Source organism: Manacus vitellinus, unplaced genomic scaffold, assembly GCF_001715985.3.
Source record: "Manacus vitellinus isolate BGI_N305 unplaced genomic scaffold, ASM171598v3 scaffold_6_pilon, whole genome shotgun sequence".
NCBI classification, from domain to species: domain Eukaryota; kingdom Metazoa; phylum Chordata; class Aves; order Passeriformes; family Pipridae; genus Manacus; species Manacus vitellinus.
The window spans coordinates 3185090-3207835 of record NW_021940750.1 but is presented as its reverse complement, the minus strand read 5'-3'; the positions used below and the strand labels follow the sequence as shown (position 1 = coordinate 3207835).

Here is a 22746-nt window from a genome sequence, read left to right as displayed (position 1 = left end):
CCAATGTGCTGTATGTGAACCAGATAAACAGTTCATTCATCTTGAGAAAGCTCAGATAAGACTAAGCACTAAAAGTACTGGATCTTTCTCTGTAAATGTCTCCTGAGGAATCAACAATATAAAAATATGGATTTCATCACATAATTTCATTGTGATTTAGGCTGACCTTTTCATTTAAGATAATCTTATTTTTAGTGCATGTGTTTAGCGAGTTTGGTCATAATCTATATAAATGATTAGTAAGTCAAAAATTTAATGAGATGTTTTTAGGGGTTTGCAACTGACTCATAATTGAATCTTCAGTGCCATTGATTTTTAAAAGGTCTTACATAATAGAATCCTAATTTCACTTACAAAATTTCCAATAATTTACATAAATAATAGCATATGAAGATCTTATTCTCCATTTCTTCAGATCTTTCCTCAAAACTTATCTCTGCCATGGTGCCCAAAATAATAGATTATCAATAAAGATTGACAGTTGTTTAAGTCAATGTTTTTCTCCTCTCGGTATGATGTGGTTTTCATGTGTCTTTTTGTTATCACACGTGCAATTTTATTAATTATTATATACGAGGTAAAGCTTATCTGAAAAATATGTGGGAAGCCTCAAAGAATATAAAGCACAACCAGACTCAAAAAAGCTGAGTTTGGCACAAGACAGGCTCTTAGCTAACTGTTCTAAAATAGGACCAGGCTTTGGACACTCAAAGGATGAACAAGAAAGGCTAGAGACAATTTCATAATGAAATGAAAATTCATCTTACATTGATTTCATAGAAGTTAGATGGAACAGTACTGAAGACTGCCCACAGCCTAGTTCTTTACACGTTGTAGTCGTAATGCCTAAAGCAACAGCATTTCCAACTGTCACCTGAAAAAAAAAAAAAGGAAGTTTGTTTCCTCTAATATGTCCAGCCTTTATTGTAACTACTTTAGCAATATTGTTAAAATTCTAAGCAAATGAAACATTTCATTCCAAGAAAATTAATAGAAGCCAGACAAAATGACTCAATCTGTTTAAAACTAGGCATTTCCTTTGGAATTTTTTGCTTGATATCTAGTCCTGTTTATTATTCTATATAATACTCTCTCTGAAAGAGGAGCTGTTTCTCAGCAGAACTTTGTCCAATAAAAAGATAATATTTCAATTCAGCATTGATAGTATCACTTAAGAAGATGAACATAAAAACAGTGAAGAGTAAGCTAAGCAATTAACATAGTGGGGGCAAAGTATGCGGGACTGGAGGAAAACAGAAATCCAATGTAAGCTATGTTGCTGAGAAACACTTATAAAACTGACACAGAAAGGAGTTCTTCAGTCCATGCACCTTAACATAGTCAAGACATTTTCTTTCATTATATAATTTAAACTACACCACTGACTATTTTCAAACTTGTGGTCACATGGATTCTTACATAACTAAGTTAGCCCAATGTACTTAAAGTATGATTTCTAAAAGGCTACTTAAACCACAAAGTGAATTAAGCCAAATCAAATCAAGGTCACATTAACTGTGAAAGAGGGCGTGCACAAAATGTATCAATGTGGTCCAACTGATCCTCACTGAATGACTGACTCGGCCACTCTTGTCCCTGGTAGACAAAATCCAGCAATTTAAGACATGTAAGGGTAGATGACAAAAGTGTGCTCCATAGGCTTCCCCTAAAGTGAGACCTACCACTGATAATCTACTAGGGAGTTGTGACAGAGAAAAATACGTTTTTGCACTGTCATTCCTCCAGCTGGGTCCAAAAGAACATTAAGCCCTTGTTAGGTGTGCTCCTCTGGGGGCAGATATTAAACTTGCAGGTGGTTTCCAGTGACCCAGAAAAGCCTTCTCAATTTATTAAAATGCACTGGTCTAGGGTTCTAAAGTCAAGATGGGAAAACAAACTTAATACCTATGGCCAGGCTGGCAGCATTTCTCCCCTTTCAGGTCATGAGTGTGAGAGAGCAGGTGAGTGCTGCAGCTGATCTGTTATATCACCTAATCCTGGCTCTGGTAAGCCCAGAGAGAAATAATAGTAAACAGGGAAGTCTATAAATGGCTCCAGAAATGACATCTTGGTTTTATATAGTTTTCTTTGAGTCGTTAACAGTCAGGCGCCACTACTACTGAAACGTAGCGTTATTAAAACCACAAATGGGATCAGTGTCCAAAAGGTTTCCCTTAGCTGTCTGAAGGAAACAGCAAAGTCTAACCCTTAGAGACCAAAGAGTAACAAGTGAAAAAAAAAACCCAGAAACTGGAGGGATATTAGAATGTAGTATTTAAAACTGGGCTTTAAAGGCCTCTTGTAAATCAGTGCTCCCAATACTGATCAAGGATAAATTGTGGTTTACAGAAATGGTTTAAACAACAAAAAAGAAACACAATCTGTGGAATGCTCCTACCAGCTGAGCTGACCAGCATTATGGAAAAGGTTTTTAGATTTGGCTTTTGAACACCACTGAAACTGCCTGGACAATGATAAATGACTGCCTGTGAAAAGAAAGATCTTGATGCTAGTGTAGGAATTGTGCTCTTGAATCTAGTGATCACAAGAAGTCTATCAAATTCCATTTCTCATCTCCAAAGGTGGCCTAGAACCAGACACCTCACTGGAAAGCTCTAGAAACCCTAAACTGAGCAGTTATAGGATAGATATCATGTTAGGAAAAATATTTTCAAAAACCCCACTAGTCAGATAATTGGTTTCATCATGAAGTAGGATACTTTGTGTACCTATAGATGTGTTCTTTTTTTCCCTATCCTTTTATGTGCAATAACATAATACTTTGTTTTCCCATTCTGCTTGAATATATCTACTTCCTTTCTAAATTCTGCCGAAATACTGGCCTCAAAAATATCTTATGTCAATATATTCTATGATCTAATTGTATCTATTATTTAAAAAATCCTATCTTTAAATTTATAGCATATCACAAACTGCAAAACTGAACACATTGGAATTCTGAATGAGTTTCATTGTAGCAAAAATAATTTTAGATAGCATCATTTCATATGTTATGCTTAGCCTCTTTAAGACAATCTTACATTTTTCCAGTTATTCTTCATGCTGGAGTGTCTCACTGTCTACTCCCTAAATTATTCTCTCTGCCCATCCTTGAAATATGTGTATCTAAGCCATATGCTTTTAAAGACAGAACAAAGAGAAGTGGTCCAGATAATTTTGTGGGGGATATTAATAGTTAAGTTATAACATCCTGTTTGCCCTTTTTAACTGTGGTTTCTTTGAGTATAGATTAAAGTTGAGCAGCCAATAGTCACCTTCAGCTCTTTCCTCCAGTGGAATAAAGGCAGGTTATACGCTTGTACAGGTGGTTAATTTAATTTCTGTTCCTTTGCATTTGTCATTAAAAACATAGACAACACTTCCAGTACCCCCCCCTTTTTTTTTTTTAATTCCCAGGATTACATCTTGGGCTGGTATTTTTCTAATGGTGATGGAAGAAACTGCAAAGTAATTTGGGAATTTTAGCCCCATCCACTTCTGAGAAAGAGGAGTCCAGTAGGCTTGCTTCCAGCCATGTGAAGAGCTCTGCCTCTCCTACATTCCAGGGACAAAGGCCATTCCCAGACAAGCTTTCAGACAAAAACAAAAAGAACCCTGTGGCTCAGGACTTTGCTGCTCGTTTTTACTTGCTTGTACAGCAGGGACAATTCCTGTTGTTCCCCTCAAGTCCCTCTCCTGAGCACAAGGGTTGCAAAAATTCCAGCACAGGAGTGGTACAGACAGAAGGATACAACTGTAAAGGATCTCCTTGGTCACCTTGTCGGTCCCTGCACTCTGAGACAAGGTTCCTACACAGTGAACTTCATTACTTCGCTAACCCAGAGAAGTGGTCACAGCACCAAGCCCAGCTGAGTTCAAGAAACGCTTGGACAACACTCTCAAGCACATGAGGTGTCCTGTGCAGGGCCAGTTGGACTCGATAATCCTGATGAGTCCCTTCCAACTCAGCATATTCTGTGATTCTGTGATTTGAAGTTATTACAATTCACCTTCAAATCAAGGTCTTTCCCCCAGAGCTGTAGTGCTAATAGCCACTGGCAGTTGACACCTTCTGATTTCCAACATAAATCTAACCAGAATGACTTTACACTCCTCTTGCCATTTCGGCTCTTCAGCTTGACTCACGTTTCTCCCTCTGAGGTGCCCCTCGGCCCTGGAGCAGCTGCCCCGGCATCGCCCACCGCCTCCTCCTCACAGCCTGGCCGCCGTGCTCCCCACAGCCCCTTCCCCAAGGCCATGTCACCATGCTCCTCCCAGAGACCCTTCCCACGAGGTCTCTCGGGGCTCCCACCCCTGCCCCAGCCCCTGTGGCCGCACAGACAGCCCGGGGGCGGCGGGGAGGGGGCTGCGGGCGGGAGCGATTTGGCCCGAATGTGGCGGCGTAGGGCGTGTTCCCAGCCGGGGCGAGCGGCCCGAGCAGCGCAGAACGGAGCGCGGCGCCTTGAAACGGCGGAAGCTGGAAAGAGCGGCGCGGGAGAGCAGGGGAGCAGAGAGAGGATTGTGCTGATCCCCCGAGCGGCTCTCGCGCCGGACCTGGTGACCTGGGTTGAGGAGCGGGGCGAGAGCGCCCGTGAGGGCGCTCCCCGGGTGTGCTGCGGCCCGGCCCGGAGGGCGCCGCGGGCCGGTGTCTTCGCGCCCTGCCCGGCCCCTCCCGGGACTGTGTGCGAGGCGCCCCAGAGCTGGGCGGGCTGGGGAGCCTTGTCGCAATGGCTCCGTGGTCCGCCTTCTCGGCTGGAGAGGGGGCAGCAGTGGGGGGTTACAGGCCGGTGTTGTAGGACGCTGCCTCTCCGGGTACCCCCGGAGGAGGGAGAGCTGCGGAGCTCTCTTGGGCATAGGGAGCATCCCTCCGGTGCCCTGAGGTGTGGCTTCTGTGAAAGCAGCGCCGGCCGGAGGGAAGTGAGCTGCAGTCTCCTCCCCTGTCCCGTTCCACGGTATCAGTGGTGGCAAGCAGTGTCCAGCTACCCTGTGACAGACTGAGGCCTCATTTCACCCACTGCCAAACTGTTCTGCTCCCGGATCTCTGTGAGCATCCGCATTTTGTGCTCGTTTCCCAACACAGGAAGGAGTGCTGTTATGTTGGGAGATGGTTTGAATGTCGGCTTCTGTTCTGAAATAACATAGTGTTGGTAGTATTTCCTACATAAAATGAAAATCTTTTAACCTGTGAAGCAGCCGCTCCATTGAAGACTACACCCATTTAAACTGGCTGTAACTGTTTCATGTTCCAGGAAGCTATGGGGCAAAGTGATTTGGTGTTATTGTGTCAAATAAAAATAATTAGGATGGAATAAAGTCAATATGACTTCATTTAATCACTAAAGAGGAGATGAATGAAAAGAAGTAAGCATTTGGAATGTGTTCAAGAGAGTATTTGTCAAGTGAAACTCTTCAGCCATTGCTTTCTAGGCCCAAGAGGCTATTTGGTAATAACTCTTTTAAAAGTGTGCATAATTAATTGTGCCTTTCTTGTACAAGGACCAGTCAGAAATGGAATGGATTGATTTGTGCTACTTGTTCCATCATAATTTTGCTGTCTCTGATAAGTCAAAATGGAACAAGAGCAGAGAAACACTGCTGGCTTATAGTAAATGGAAAACCTGTCTTGCAGGGACCAGACTAAAAGAACTTGGCTTGTTTAGCCTAGCAATAAGAGGAGGGGTCCCACTGTGTTTCAAAGCATATCTTAGCACTAAAGAGAAGTGAACTCTTTAAGCAAAGGAATGAGTGATCTAATTTGCCTTGGAGTAGAATCTCATTGTGCCGTTACTGGTCAGCTGCGGTTGGGGTACTCTGTGCACACCTACATAACTGCAGTGCTGTTGTGTAGCAGGGAAACTCAAGGCAGAAATAGGTTGGTTTAGTGCTCAATTTGGGGTGATTCTCATGAGACTCACTTTGCTGAAGCTCTTATTACTGATTTCAGTTCTGGAACTAGTTCAGGTATTTGAGAACAGTATCACAGTTCCATGCAGATACACTCTTTGGTTTTGTGCTACTCCATCACACTACATCAGCATTTCAACCTACACATTAAAAGAGAGGTTCATAACTTTTCCGGAGTTGCTCTAGGTTGAAACTTGCAAAATTTCTTTTATTTTTTTCTAATGAGCCAAGTTGGTTTTAGGTTCATTTAATTGTTTTGAATGAAATAGGCACTTGAAACTGTCAGTAAGGATTGAATCACTCAAAATGATCTAGGAAGCAGACTAAAAATTCTTAAAGTGTAAGAATAAATCAGTTTTCTGTTTCACATCTGAAGTTGAGAAATGAGACTTCTAAGAGATGTGAAAGATTGCTAGGTGGAAACAGCTTTATTAGTCACTTAAGTGAGCCTCCTTTTATCTTTGTTCCACATGCTGATTTGGAATTACTTTTTCATTTTGTACAACCTTCTAAATTATTCTGATATCGGGGTCAAAAAAAGACACATGCGTGTGTTGAGGAATAACTTGTATAAGAGTCTGTTCGGTTCACCACTTGGTGTGACCTTCTAGTTTAGATTGCAATATCTGTTGTCTATTAGAGAGGAAAAAGTGTTTGCTACTTGATGGTATTGTATTAGCTGTATTACCAATAACAATGCTTCTGTCTTTGTGAGACTTTGTAACTTACCAAACTGCTCACAGATCCTAAGCAAAGCATTGTGTATTAGCTGCAGGAAAGTGGTTAAAAAACAAACAACCAAACCCCAAGCTCCCCCTCCCCCTCTAAATAAACACACCTCCCCATGTGTTTTTTGAAGTTGCCTTTATGTTTTCTACATGGACCTGGCATTCTGAAATCACCATTATTTGAATTTGTTCTACTGTGTGCCTCGAAGTCTCGTTAATATAGTTGTCTGAAGTGGGATTGTAAGCAACTGTGATAACTTTCACTTTCTATAATTTCATTCTGAAGTTCTGTTGCCCTAGGCTGCCATGTAAGTTATTCTCTGTGTCTCCCAGATCAGATGGCACTTTTCTGACCAAGCACGGGCAAACTTCACCTAACCTCTTTTTCCCCTTTTCCCTTTTTCAGTATCAAAAACAGGCCAACACATAAATTGAGCAGACAAAATAACCTGACATGCTACTTGGTGCATTACTTTTTTTCCCCTTTTTTTTCCTCTATTTGAGATGATTCTTCCACATCCAGGTAGAGTGCTAAGAGGGAAATAAAAGCAGTTGTGAGTTAAAATAGAAGTGAAGAGGGAGAGAATTAAGCATTCAGTTAAGATGAAAAATAATTGCAAAGCTTTGGTACGCCAGAGCTCCTGGAAAATAAAAATCAGGGCAACATGTCTCATGCCACAATGATTATGAGACATTATGTAGAAGAAAAGAGATGGCCAATACTCACTGAGTAGGAAAGGAGATGAGGTCTGCAGAGGTGGTAGGAAGGATACAGTGAAGATGATATTGTAACATTTAAACAGTATTTTCACTGAATAAACAACAGTTATTGTTTGGGCATAGTGATGAAAATGTGTTTCTCATTTGATGGATGAGACTGGAACTACAGCAGGCCAAATGAGGCATATTTGAGACCCTTTTTCATACTTTCCTCATTATGGTTTAATAGCTGATGATTGCTGAGTTATTTGTAGCAGGCAATGGAGCCCTTGGTATATTGTTCTGCTCATGCAGCTGTCTTCTGAAGCTTTAAATTGTATTCCTTCCTCACTCCCCTTTTGTGTTAGGGAGGAAAAGCAGTAGAGTATTGCAAATTTATGAACTTTTATTTTTCTCTGTAGTCTCCTCCCCTCTACTTCTCGACTCCAGGATGTGCTTTCTTTTCTTCCTTTGCCAATATAAGGCATGTAAGAACGCAAATACTCTGCTAGGGAATTGCCTTATCAGTAAAGCATGGGACTATTAAGTGCCAGAAACATGTTTGTGTTTCCTCATCTCTCTCATAGAAGATCTCAGGCTTCAGTGGTTAGAAAGAACATTTGTGCATTTACAAAACTGAGTAGGTCCCAACAGAGAACTTCAGTTGTGTAGAAACTTCACAGGTGCCTGGGATGTACTCTGCTTGTGAACAGTCTTAAGAAATATTGAGCTGGAAAGTCCAAGTACAACAGCATAATCAATGTATAGGCTACATTGTTATCCAGATATCTCAGCTGACACTGAGTCTCCTCCTAGCAGCAGGAAATTTGATGAGCTTCTATGAAGCAGTCTGGCTGAAGGACTCATGGTCTAACAAAAGAGAAGAGAATGCCTTTTTTTTTTTCTTGTTCTGTTGTACAGATAGAACTGTAATGTGGAAGATGAAATTATTTCCCCATTGATATGTGAGAGTTTGCTTATAGAAATATTAGTTAAATTTGAATCCTCTTAGACTCTGTCTAATGCTTTCTCCAAAAGATGGAGGTTTCATCCCCAAACCTGCTGTTGCACCACAGGACTTCCATCTTAACTCGAAAGGTACAGGTGAAATCTGATCCTGACCTATGTAGAGTTCCAGAACTGGAGAGTACACAGTCCTTCTGCATGTGTCCTAAGTATGAATAGGTAGGGAACCATTAGGCTACTTAATACCTTATAAGTAGCCTAATGGCTTATAAGATGGAATGACAGTTACTTCCACAATGATAATAATTACACTGCATAAGTTTAGATTAAAAAAAAACCCACCCAAAAGAAAAGATAGCTCCAAGATTGGCGAGGTGGTGATTTCTGGCAGCTGTGTGCCATCATGCAGGAGCTGTCTGCTGGAAGGACTTGGGTGGTTAAGGCAGTCTGTGTGCAGCGCCAGGAGCACAAACTAAAAGAGTACAATATCATGGCTTGTGACTAATATGCTGGTTGTTTGAAACAAATTTTCAGTTATGGTCAAGATTAAACTATAAATGGAAATTTCTTAAATTTTGTGTTGAAAGTGGGTTTGAAACAGTGAACACACAAAATATGGTCTAGTTGTGCTGTGTGACCACTTGGCGTGCGTTCCCAAGTAACAGTGCATGTCTCACATTGTAGTGTTATCTCTGGTATGACAACCAGAGATATGACAAGGTCTACTTGCACTTTGTTACGTGTTCTGTCCTTCAAAAAAGATTTTGTTTTTGAGGGTTAATAGGAAATTACATTGCGAAGCTGTGCAAAGCTAGACGGAACTACAGCTGTACAGTGATACAGCTTTTAGGTTGATTATTTTGTTTATATACTTCTCTTGCTCAGGCCATTTCTTAGCAATATCTGAAGAGATTAAGACCCTAATGATATCTGAAAAGGTTAAAAAGAGCATCCTGAAAGACCATGAATGCTGGAAAAACTTCCAGATTTCACATGATTTCGTTCTTTAAGTATGCATCCTTACTATTTCTCTCTTGCATCATTATTGTTTTGGTAATATTTGCATGAAATTGATTTTTGTTACTATTGATGTGTCTTTCCAATGTGTATAATACAGTAGTGTCTTTAGATAAGCTCCAGTTTAGAGTAAAATATGAAAGGGAATTTAGCTATTGCTTTACGCTCTCAGAGATCAAAAAATGCCAGAAATATTTCAGATACATTAAAGCTTGTTATGCTCTTGAGCTTCTGATAACTGAAATGAATCATAATATTAATTGCATCAAGTAGTCTGTATTTTCAGCACTTCAGTTGAGGAGGAGGCAAATAAGTAATAAAAGTTGGTCTTATTATCCAGGGATTCCCACTCCTGACTTTTCAGCATATACAGTTATGCCAGGAATGAACCCACTGTAAAAATAAAAGCCCTCTTGTGTGCATACAGAACAGATTACTTTGATAGACAGCTCATGTTCCAGAAGAAGTCATCTCTCCTGAAGAGTTAAGCAATAATGTAATAGATGATTTGATAATAATTTTATAAATAAGGACTTACCTCTGTAAGTAACCTGTAATGGCTCTGTTCTGCTGCTTTTTTAAATAAGGGATGTGATACATCTTTTACCATCTGATACCAATTTATTCCAATCATACTTTTTCTTCAGGTTATTTGGCACACTTTATAGATAGTATATCACCAGACCTCTCGATTGGAGGCCAGAGTAGACTAGTTATGTTGATCAATATGGCCAAGGCTGAGATGTTGTTTCAGGGAGTCCTTGTATCTTTTCTTTGGGGCTCCTCTCTTGCAGCAGCCGGTGGCAAGTTCACCATAAAGCAGGATCTTAGGGAGGCGGTGGTCCTTCATCCTGGAGATGTGCCCTGCCCAGCGCAGCTGTGTTCTCAGCAACATGGCCTCAATACTTGTGACTGCTGCTTGTTCTAGAACAGATGTATTGGTCACATAATCTGACCAGTGGGTGTTTAGGATTGAACGGAGGCAGCGCTGATGGAAGCGTTCTAGGAGTCGCAGGTGGTGGCGGTAGATGACCCATGATTTGGATCCATATAAGAGAGTAGACAGCACTATGGCTCTGTAAACACTGATCTTTGTACTTTTCTTCAGGTGTTTATTTCGCCAAACTCTTTTATGGAGTTTTCCAAAAGTACTGTATGCCTTTGCTAACCTGTTGTCTGTCTCTCCATCAATCTTACCATCTGAGGAGATGATGCTATCTAGGTAATTAAACTGCTGAACTGATTTGAGCTCTGATTCACCAACGGTGATATGGGGATGACTTCCTGAGGTGCAGGTTGATAGAAAACTTCTGTCTTCTTTAAGCTGACTTCCAGCCCAAAAAGCTCAGCAGCCTCAGCAAAGCAGGATGTTAAATGCTGCAGAGCTACTTCTAGCCATGATTTGGCACAGTTTATTTTTAATTTGCATTATCTGCTGTGATTTTTAATTTCATCTTCTGGTCATCACGTATTTTGCTATTCCTTTCAAGCAATATGACAGGCAGCATCACTTCTTGGTAAGTGTGCTGGTATACTAACCTTCAGTTTTTTGTCTTTGTCTTTAGGAAACTCAGTCTTGTTGGAAGAAGAAGCTTATTATCAATGTAGCATTAGGGGATTGCATCTAAGTTGTCAAAGTGGGAAACTAATATGCAAAACCAGTAGGGTTAATGTGATGAAGTTGCCAATGTGTGCTGAAGTAAGTATCATATAACTGATGCAAACAGTACTGTGGCAGTTCCAAGGTCTTAATCCTCTCCATTCCTGAGCACTGCTGATAATAAAACCATTACATATATGCAGTATCATGACTTAAAGGTGACATGTATTTCCTTCCTTCCTCCTGAATTTCTGTCTTAGAGAATTTCGGTCCACGTATTCTGTTTCATGTAGTGATATTATTTGCATTAAATTTTCCTTCAAAACTTTCAAAATATCAATGCTTGTTCTTACCACATTTGTAATAAAACATATGAATTAGTGGATTTTTTTTCTCACAAGTAGGTTGAAACAAGTAATTTGGTGCCTTATAAAAAGACTCTTTTTACTATTTTAAATATGTGTGCAAAATTATTTGGTGGGGTATGGCTAAATGGAATTAGTTGTGACTGTCTAATCTGTTGTAGAGAAGTTCAGTGAGACTGTGGATTGACTGTGGATGTAATCCTCATTGTGCCTTTTACTTGTAAGCTGGAGAAGATTTGTATGGCTTGGTCTGGCCAAGCTTGAATTGAACAGCCACTGCTCGGCCCTGAATTTGGTTCTGAGCCAAAAGTACATTCATTCCAAAATTAATTTTAAACATTGGGCATGTGAGTGATGGTGGGATGTGAGCATGTGAATGTGGTGGTAACACCATCAGAGGCCATTCTTTTAAGTGCTGCAGGAGCCAGCTTCGGAGGAGCTGTGCTGTGCATGTTGCTACTGACTGCACGGAGGCTCCAAGTGTAACATCACTGCTAGTGGTTTAGGGATAAGAATTAAGATGTTCTGCTCAAAGGTATTTACTTAACATCAGGCTATGGGCTGCCTGCCTGAAAGCTCCTTTTTTGAACTTATTCTGTCAGATCCCTCTGTGAAAGCTGCCTGTTAGTTCTTAAATCTGAGAGCAAAGAGTAGCACCTACCAAGTGAGCGAGGCAGGCATGCTTACTTAGTGACTGTGGTAGTTGCCTGTGATTCCACAGTAGAGTTTACAGAATATGGGTTGCATTGGAAAGTTTTGTATGGTTAAGGAGTTTTTGTTACAATAAGCCATAAACAAATAAATGCTGAGGATGATGCCCTGATGTATTACCTCCTGTGTGGAAGCTGCAGTATACTGGAGTTCTGTTAGGAAGAAAATTATTAGAGACAACAAGCTGTAATAGCACAGTGATGTGACTATTTGGGCTTTACATTCTGATTTGGACTTGCTGCCTTATTATTGCAAAGTGGGCCTCAAAAATATGAGCAATATGCATACCAATACATCATTATCCCTGAGTTTTCAAAAAGTATTAAAAGATATGACTCATCTCATTTGTTTTGCACAGAACCCCACAGATTTTTGACTATGCTTGCATAAATAGTTAATGTTCCTGTATGGTTCCAGTGTTTGTTGTGGAAAGTACCATTTGTATAAATTAAGGAACTATTCTTTTGCTATAACCAGACTCCTGGCACTTTATTTTGCCTCTCTGGCCTGCTAAAACCTGCCTGCAAATTACATTTTGTTTGACTTTTCTGTGTAGGGTAGAGTTAGTTGGGTTATAAAACTTACTACTTGCATTGTTCCATGGAACTGGGTAGTCAGTGAACAGGAAGCCAGAGCTGGAATTTGGTTTGGCAGTGTGAAATGGTGCTACCTGGAAAACAGCACAGCAGCCAAAGAGACAAAGAGGGGGACTTCTCAGAAGATTGCAAGTGCTATTTTCTTTCAGCTTCTCTGGTCACAGATTTTTTCCCTCCCCTACAACTCTACCCACCTTCTGGGAAATAGGGAGAGAAGCTCTTTGCCCGGATCCTTAGGTTGTGCAACAAAAAGCTTAACAGAAATACTCTTTTACCAGCTACCGTATTTACTAGTGACCCATATGTATTTCTGTACATTTTGAAATGTGATAGAAATGTCTAAAATTCTATCTTGAAAGTTAATTTATTCTCCAGGAGCATATTCAAAGGTGTTATAGAGGTCAGCTTACACTATGCTGTGTAGCACTGTGGGACCATGCCTGTCTGTTCCGATAGGTTTTTAGGAGAGAGGTTTATGACTCTAAAGAAGCAAACTAGCAGAAATATGGTTCATTGATAGGGGCTATTCTATGAAAGGAGTGTATACTTCCGCGGAAAGTTTTGAGAATGGTTTTGCCGTTGAGCAGAGGTTTAGTGCAGGCTGAGATGAGAGGATGCCTGTCTGCCAGTACCATTTCCTGGCTTGATCTGGTACCACTGACAGCTCAAGAGGGGCCTGGGAACACCATTGCTGAGTGTAAGATGGACTGCATAAGGGGGAGGGAGGAAGGATGGGCTGAAGTAAAGTTACACAGTTGCTGCTATCTTGAGCCTATGACTGAGCTGCACGACTCATTCTTCCCTCAGGGGACACAGGTGCGCAGAGCTATTTTTCTTTAATCACTCACATAAATTAAATTTATTCCTTCACATTAAAATAATTAAATAAAGCTACACCCTATATCTTTTAGTGCCAGATAATATCTTTAAACCTTTGGCTCACCATTTTGCTATCAGCTGCAAGGTATTTTCCAGGGTGTGCTTAACCAATTTTACCATTGTCCTGAAAAGTGTTCCAGGCAGAGAAATCCCCTGATAGCAATCAATATTCATACATACTTTTAATCACTGTATCCACTGGGAATAATCATTTCCGGGCCTCTCTTGAAGTCCACCTGCCCCACACTAAGATGAAAGGGACTTCCATGCTGTGTATCAAGTGGTGCAGCCTTGATGCTTACCAGGATATTAAGCACAAATTAAAATGGTTTGAAGAATATTTGTGTGGGTCTGAGGTTGGCCAGTTGCTGGTGAGAGGATGATGCTGCTAAGTCTGGAGCAGATTGGCATGGAGCAAGAACAGCTCTTGCCTTTCTTATATTCCCTAAGGGGTTTCTCCTACTCTTTTTAGGACACGACACTACTTGCAAAGATGCAGTAGCATACATGTTTAAGATGGAGCTGCGTGCTTTGGGAACAGGGTTTGTGTGCTTTCCAGGGTTAGGAATGATTTTCCTGGGTTCGTTGTAACTTGCCTTCTGATCGTCGAACTTGTAGGTTTGGAATGTCTACTGCTTGGTGCTGGCACATCACCTCAGACTTGGCTCTTTGTTGCTCCAACTTGGTTTCTAGCCAAAAACATCAAAGGGGCTCAGTGGCAAATCTGTGCTGCTTCCTCCCTGGCAATTGCCTGATTTGTAGAGTCTGCCCCTATAGAAGCAGCAAAACAGTTTGTGTTTTACTGAACTGTCTTTACTCAGGAGTCTTATAAAGTGAGTGGCATTCTGTGGTTGGGTAGTGGCAGATCCACCACTTCTGAAATTCCCTCATGTTTGGCCTAGGCAGTAATTTGAGACTGACTGTTGAGCAATATAAATTTCTCTTGGCATTGAGACCTGTTCCCCACCTGCCACATTCACTGATGCTTGTTTGGAAACAGATGTACTTTTATTTGCACCTTTAGGAAAAAGCCTTTACAGAACAACCTTAGAGCTACTTGGCTTTGGTAAAGAGGGAAGGGCAGGGAACACCCAAAACTTTGCAACAGCCCCATCAAAACGTCTTCGATGATCTGTTTATAAAGATGGCTGTGACTCTGAACACAGATCAGGAACTCCTCCTGAGTGAGCATATCCCAGTGAAGCAGTCTCACAACTTCTTATCCTCTCTTTTCAATACCAGAATCTCAGTGGATTCTAAAAAAGGGTCAGCATTGTTAATGACTAACTGTGTAGCCAGAAAGGAAAGCAGGATTTAGGTTAGGAATTTTACTATCCGTATCTGGGAGAAAGAAACCTCTACTCTCTAATTGAGGGAGCAAATGCTTATTGGCTTGTTGTATAAAGCCCAGCACAACTGGGCTTGTCTGGCTCTGGGCTTTGCAGGCTCCTTGTATTCTAACTTCTGTCTCTTACTGTCTTTTATTTGCAGCTCAAAGACATGTCCTCACATACATGGAGGATGCAGTGAGCCAGCTGCTGGAGAACAGAGAAGATATTAGTCAGTATGGCATTGCCAGGTTCTTCACTGAATAGTAAGTACATCAGGACACTGCCAATAGGACCAGCCTGAGGGGGGCATTTGGAAAAAGACAGGGTCCATGGAGAATGGAACTGGACACATGCTGATTATGTTGTGAATGCTGGATTTCACTGGGTTAGCCAAGGGCTGCCCGAGCATGTTTTGGAAACGTGCATGGTTTTCATACAGTTCAGTACCTTTTCTATTACAAACATTCATGTGAAGCAATCACTTTGGGGAGCAGAGCTTTTAAAAACATTTTGACAGAAAATCAAATTCTACTTGTCTTAATCAGGACTATTAGTATCAAAAGCAGATACTGGTTTCAGCAGCACTCATTCTTTCTTTTTCTGAGTATGAATTTGAACTGTTTTTCTCCTTGTGTGATTGTTGTCCTATTGAATGCTTTAATAGAATGCCTCTTCCTCCCTTAAAACCACCATAAGTCCTTAAATACTGAGCATAAGCACAGATAATCTCTTCCTACTAATTAGCAAAAAGGTTCTTGAGGGAAAAACTGTGTGCTTTCTGTCCACAGAAAGTAGTACTAACATTAGTCAGCTGAGCAAATAGTCAGTAAACAAGAGCTTAAGATAAAGAGTGTGACTACAGTGACCTCCACCCACCAACAGGATTTCTTTAACAGAGTTGAAGGCAAGGTGGCTCTGAAATACCCAGCTGAAATTGTAGTTCAGGCATCTCTCCAGATTGTATTTTGTTTGCATCTAATTTCAAGATGACACTTCAGGGCCTTTTTTAACCTTCTGATCATATATACTTAAAAAGTTAAATGATGACCAAGAGGTCTTCCACGCAGTGAAACTGTTCACATTGCTTCTCTGTAGTATTTCTTCATCTTGATGTGATGACCATCTTCTTTTTACTTCCTGTTCCTCTTCTACCTTTGAAAGAATAAATAGTAATTCAAGACCACTATAATAAACAAAACTCTCACCATAGAACACAACCCTCTGATTAGGTGCTGGAGATCTTGTTTTTCCCATTTATTTTCAAAAATACGATTTTTTTACAATGGCTTCTTGTTCACAGTGAGTGTTTTGTGGAGTTTCTGATTTCATGAAAGACAGGAAAAGGCTGCACGTTCATTGTCTCTGTAATGTAGAACCAGTCATTCTCTTTTTTCTTTTTTTTTTTCTTTTATAATATGTCTGAAGTTTAGCAGATCAAACTGTGTCCCTGAACCAAAGCACAAATAGGCTTAGTAACATGGAGAGCTGTGAAGATTTAAAATGTGGGATTCTTCATTAGAAGTGGAGAATAAATGATAGGAAATATGGGTGTAGGTAGACTCAGAATGCAAAGCTTCCTATTATAAAAGTGTCATATGTTCTGGCTCCCAGGGCTTAGTGGTGAGCCCTCACTGCCCAGCAGATTTCTGTTCATTCTCTCAACTGTCAGCGTTTGTTCAGGCTGTGCTTTGAAGGCTACGCTGCTCTCCCAAACAAATAAGCTTGATCTTTAATCTCAGTGTCTTCAAACTCAAAGATAACTTGTGAGACTCTGGAAGGTTTGTGGGCACTCTCCCAATGTTTTTCTTGTTCAAGGTTTTTCTAAGGAAGAATATTGGAATGTGCACGTTTGGAAGTATGCTGCAGTGATTTGAGATGTAAGGGACTTAATATTAGGGCATCTGGTTTTTCACAATGTCCTTTCCCTGTTTATGTTCACTTAAGATTAGAGACCAAGCCTAAGGTTTAGAAAGCTAGCAGGCAGGCCCAAGCAAGTAACGTGGGGTTTTTTAAGTGTGTATGGGGTAAATTAATGACATCTGTAACCTTTCAGAAATTATGTTAGTCTGTCAAGGAGGGATGTTAGGTATTCTCCAAACTCCTCTCAGAGGGCATACTTTTCAAGAGAGTGGTGTTCCATGGACCTCTCTGGCTGGATTCACCACTTGAAGATCAACCATGGCCTTTCCCTCATGCATTGCAATGCCCCACCTTACCATGAGTTACTTCAAGTTTTTGAGCCAGTTACAACCACTATTTTTCTGGGTAATTAAGAAAATTTTGTTGGGGCTTAGTTTACCTGGGTGAAATTTCAGAACTGAAAATTACATTGTCACGTAGCTCTATATGGATCAAGCAGTAAGTGTTTTGCTGGCAATGAGTGTTTCCAGTTGTTTCTGAGAAATTAAATTGGATATGTGTTTCACTGCTATCCACCACCTTGCACTGGGATTGGTGATTGCTGAGGGCTGGCCTTCATCTCTACACTTTTCCTTCCAGGACAGTTTTAGTCTTCGAGAATAGTTTTTTCTCCCATTATATTCTATTGTTCATTTGTCCCAGTCATGTGGACATCTGCTTTCAATCTTGGGAGTACCTTGAACCTCCCCTCATCTGACTCACTCCTGACCCTTACAGGAATAGGGATCAATCACCCTTCTGCCAATTAATCCACATATTTTAGCTAAACAAGTAGAATTATGCCTCTCTTAGGACTGATCTTTACTTTATAGGTATGCTGAAATGCTACTGGTATTTGTTCATTACAAGCCTGAGAAGTCTCTGCTCTGCCTTTGAATCTCCATGAAATACAGACTCTTGAAAGCCCTCTGTGTATTTACACATTAGTGCTGCTTTACTTCTTCCAGCCTAATGTCTGTACCAACATATCTTAAAGGGACACGTCCCTCCTATACATTATTTATCATCCTGTTTTCTTGATCTTTCCTGTACTGAAGAAAAACAGGGCCCCCATGTTAATGCATTTGATCACGCAGAGGGAATGTGCATAGCATCCCACTTTATATTTTCTGGGATCTTAAAGGGAGTCTGTGTGTCTTTTTTTTCACTTCAGCTGGAAGAAACAGAAAAAAAAAATTGACAAAGATACTTCCTACTAGTAAATTTTGCTTTTCTTCTAGGATAACTTTTGCCTGAGACTTTTTCTTCCAGCATGCAGGTAGATATGCTACTCTGTTCAAGACTCTTTGGAAAGCTCAGAAATAAAACCAGAGATAACTTACCTTGGTCAGGAAACTCTTTTTCCCGTCACTTCCATTGCTTCTTTGATAAACCAAATACAACTGAACTGCAGAAACAGAAAAGGGCATTTTTTTTGAGTGTGTATTCTTATACCAAAACACTGCTTTTCTTTTGTTTCTGGTGAAACGTCTCCTGACCACCTGCCAGCCAGAACGTGACTGAGAAAGACATCTTGCTTTTAGCTTGCAGATGCAGCACTACTCCATTGGACTCTGCAAACTGTCTGAGATCCGCTTTTTCTGTAAAGGATGTTTCTGCTGGCTCTAAGTTGAATGCCCCTGCTGGATCTTGTGCCACAGTTTAACAGTATTCACCTGAGAAGGCATTTATGATGTGTGTGTTTGAGGAGCTTGGGGGTCAGATACCGCTTTTAGATCTGCTGTGTGCCTGGCAGTTCAAAAGACCATCTCTGCACTGTGTAGAGCCCTATTTTACAAACAGAACATTTGCTTTTTTTGGAGTAACAGGACTGCCAGTGCTATATAATTTGGGATCCTTGGGTAGGAAGATGTTATCACGGTAAGAAGTATCAACTACCTCATTTTCTCTTGCTGTCTGGATTAGCTGGAACAATTCGTTCAACTCTTTTCTTAGGGACAAATATGATACTGTTCCCTTGGCTTTCTCTGGCAAAGACACAGGCTTTGGTATCAGAAAAACTTTTGGCTTTTTCAATCCTTTATTGCTATACAACATTACAGAAATAGACCTATAGAGTAAACAATGTCCTCCTCTTTAAAAAAGTCTCAGTACCCTTGGGGGAGGAGAGAGGGGGGAAGGGCCAGGCACAAGACAGATGGGATGCCCATGAGAACTAAGCCACTCACTGAAGACAACCTTAATTGGCAACTGGAAATAAGCTGAATTATCCGCTTATGAAGAGGAGAGATTCTTAGAGCTAGCTTAGAGCCATCGATTTTCTTTTTTCTTTGCATCTGTGTATGTAGGCCTTATCATCACCGTCATCTTGCTATCATCTGCTCTGCATCTTTCCCCTTTTCAGAGTAACTTGTTTTGTCTTGTTTGCAAGGATAGCGTAAGCTCTTCAAGACAGAAGTCATATTGTACTGCATGTACTTTACAGCATCGAGCATTGTAGAGTGTTGTCTCTCTGCTTTGTACGATTATAGTACAAACAGCAAAAACAGTAGTGAGAAGGTCCTTAGGGCTTTGACAAGTTGTGCCAGATTCCCTTTCTGAGAGATGGAGCCATTCATTAGAATTTTTCAGTATGACTGTTTGGGGGAGGGGCATTGGTTGTTGGGTTTTTTTAGTGTTAGTTCTGTGTGTTTTGACCGAATCAGTAGCATCTGGGAGGTAACAATACTTTTAGGATATTACATAAAATGTTGATATTCTCTCTGATATAATCTTGAGAGCAATTGCAAAAAAAAAGACATTTAATGTGTTCCTCAGATACTCTCAGGATTCCTACATGTCTTCTACTTTGGAGAAAAAAAGACAGAATTGTTACACTAAATGCAAGACTCCACTGAGCCATGTGATCAGTATCGAGCTGCTGCTGTCAATGACCTAGCTGTGGAGCTGCCCTTTAGGCTGAAAATCTCAGCTGGGATAATGTGCTTGATGGTTTCTGACAGGCTTTTACTTGGGATTCCTTGATCCCTAGGGCACTGCATATGACTGCTGTCTGCCGTTCCTTTGCTCTTCAGTTATCAGTGGAAAGAGGATGAATATATGAACTCAGAAACAGCACTCATGCCAGAAGCTCTGAGGAGTAGATTTTGCAGCTAAAGTGAATAAATTGCTATGAGAGAGACATTTTCAAAGTTCCTCTCCACACATGGATTTGCAGGACTGAATTTGTTGATAAATCTTTCTGGGGAACCTACAAATAATTGCATATTTCTCCACTAAGGGTGTTGCTAATGGACACAAAGCGTGTTAAAGTCCCTTTGTTGCATTCCAGTCTTACCTCTACGGAGAAGAGTTGTCAGAAGAGCAAACTCTCTTCCTTGTAATCTAAGTTTCCCCAGCCCGTATTAGAAATGGAATTTCAATACCCCCTGTCTACTGTGCGTGGAGTATGCATTTTATATGAGAGCTATGGGAGATCTGGGGATTGTGGATAAATCAGTTTATTTATGATTTAAATTATGTGAATTTTGGCTGGAATCTGTAGATCTGTCACCTGAAGTGGGATGTTTTTAGTTACAAAATTGCTTGACAGCAGAAACAGCGTTGGGATTTTCATATGACAGACAGGATCTATGAATTCTTGATTTTTCCCAGAGTTGTTTCTTTGTAACAAACATTGCAACAGGTCCTAACCTGACAGATATGCTGATTGGGATGACTGCTGTTGAGTAAACAGCTGGAAAAAATGCATATATTAATGGCAATAATACACTGATTCACACTGTAGTTTGTACATGTTGCCAACATATTAGAAAATGTAGTATTTTCTTCCCACGTACTTGAGAATCTTACAGGTCAGTAGATACTCAGTAGATACTACCTTGCAAAGAAATACAGGGGGGATAAAAATGTGAGGAATCTCTTTAGTAAGCAGGACTGTCTTGGAAGACTTGTAGCAAAGGACTAACATAAAATTGAACTTTAAAGACAGTATTTACCAGTGATGCTGTATGTGGTAATATACTCCACTCAGGAAACTTACCATACTGTTTTGGTGACAGAAAAATCTAGAGGATTTGCCAAACCATATGTATGTTAGCACTTGATATCAGCATCTTGTCAGCACAGGGTAGTTATCCATAGATAACTCTTCACTTATACACTGACTTGAGCTGCACTGTGCTCTTGCTTCTTGAAGAGAGGCAATCAAAACTTCCATGTGCAGTGTGATCAGATTATGATGCTCCTAGCATGTATTCACTGATGTAACGATGCAGTCTTTGCCCACTTCTTCCCTATTCCTTTACATCACAGAAATTATGTATTTATTTGTAGTCTTTGTCAGAATAGTTTCAGCAGAAGTGGGCTAACTACTTTATGGAGACCTTATGTAGTCGGGTATGTTTGTATTCATTCTTACAGCCTTGAAGGTTGAAAGGCAACACATTTGCCATGGAGCTGAGTTTTCTTTAGGTAAAGCCAGTTGCATATAGGCAGTGTTGATGGCTAACAATACTGGAGGAAAAAAAAGTTTGATGTTTTCCAAAAGCTGAAGTCCAACAATGTGGCAAATGGTACAAGCACTTAGACTTTATGTATCTAACTGTGTCTGTGATTTTTCTCTGGACTAGAGTTGAATGTACTATTCTCTGGCTAGTTTTAGTTTGTAATTATTACTGAATTTGTGTCAGGGGAGGTTTGATATTAGAAAGAGGTTCTTCACCCAGAGGGTGGTTAGGTGCTGGAACAGGCTTCCCGTGGAAGTGGTCACAGCACCAAGGCTGCCAGAGTTCAAGAAGTATTTGGATGATACTCTCAGGTACATGGTGTGACTCTTGGGGATGTTCCTGTGCCAGACTAGGAGTTGGACTTGATGATCCTTGTGGGTCCCTTCTAACTCAGAATATTCTGTGATTCTGCGATTATTATTATTGCATAATTCTATTTATGCTTCCAATTTTTTTATTGCTTTTCATCATAGTTGCTGATGTTACTAGTGCAGATTTGGAGATGTATATGTGATGCCAGCTGGGAGTTAAAATCAGACTTTTGTGACTTCAAATGTATGAATTTATACAGGCTGAGGGATGAGTAGGTCATGAGTAGCCCTGCTAAAAAAGCCTTGGGGTGCTGATGGATGAGTGGCTGGACATGACCCGGCAATGTGCACTTGCAGCTCAGAAAGACAAACGTGTCCTGGGCTGCATCCAAAGCAGCATGGCCAGCAGGGTAAGAGAGGTGATTCTGCCCCTCTGCTCTGCTCTAGTGAGATCCAGTGGAGTACTGCACCCAGTTCTGGGGTCCCCAGCACAGGAAGGACATGGAGCAACTCCAGAGCAGGCCACTTAGATGATTAGAGGGATGGAACAGCTCTCTTATGGGGAAGGGCTAAGAGTTTTGGGATTGTTCAGCTTGGAGAAGAGAAGGCTTTGGGGTGATTTTATTGCATCCTTTCAGTATCTTAAGGAAGCCTATAAGAAAGGTGGAGAGTAACTTTTTGCAAAGGCATGTAGTGGCAGGGCAAGGGGGAATGACTTCAGACTGAAGGAGGGTAGGTTTAGATTAGATATTAGGAAAAAATTCTTTACTGTGAGGGTGGTGAGGCACTGGAAGTGCTTGCCCAGAGAAGTTGTGGATGCCTCAGCCTTGATCTTTAAGATCCCTTCTAACTCAAAGCATTCTATGATTTTATGATTACTAAACAAGCCTGGATAATTTAGGGAGAGAGGAGAAAGGACAAAATCCGAGGATTTGCTGAAAATTGATTTGTCTGATCTCAGTTAGAAAGTAATAGAGAAGAAATTTTTCTTTGTTATGTGCATTTGTGATTAAGTTTTTCTACTTCCCAGTCCATCCCACTGTCTGCATTTGGCAGTACAACAGAATAGATATGGAAGTCATTGCTGTTCCTAAGAAAATCTTTAAAGAGCCTTCTTTATATGTTCTCTTTGTGGTTATTTTACCATAACTCATTTCATCCATTGGGTATTTTGTAGTGCTTATCACATCCTTTTTGGGATGCCACAGGGTCTTTTGTTTAGTTTTATTTTCTCTGTTAGTCTGCTTTTTTTAATATCTGATGTTTCTTAT

At 40.7% G+C, this 22746-nt stretch overlaps 1 protein-coding gene across 1 annotated transcript in view; it reads left to right on the top strand.

Moving 5' to 3' along the window:
• The first annotated feature begins 14961 nt into the window (after positions 1-14961).
• Positions 14962-22746, top strand: part of CUNH11orf49 (chromosome unknown C11orf49 homolog) — a 74078-nt gene continuing 66293 nt past the window's right edge. The window contains exon 1 of the mRNA XM_029964162.1: positions 14962-15059. Within this exon, the coding sequence (XP_029820022.1) occupies positions 15032-15059 (28 nt within the window). The 5' untranslated portion in view covers positions 14962-15031. The remainder of the gene's footprint in view (positions 15060-22746) is intronic.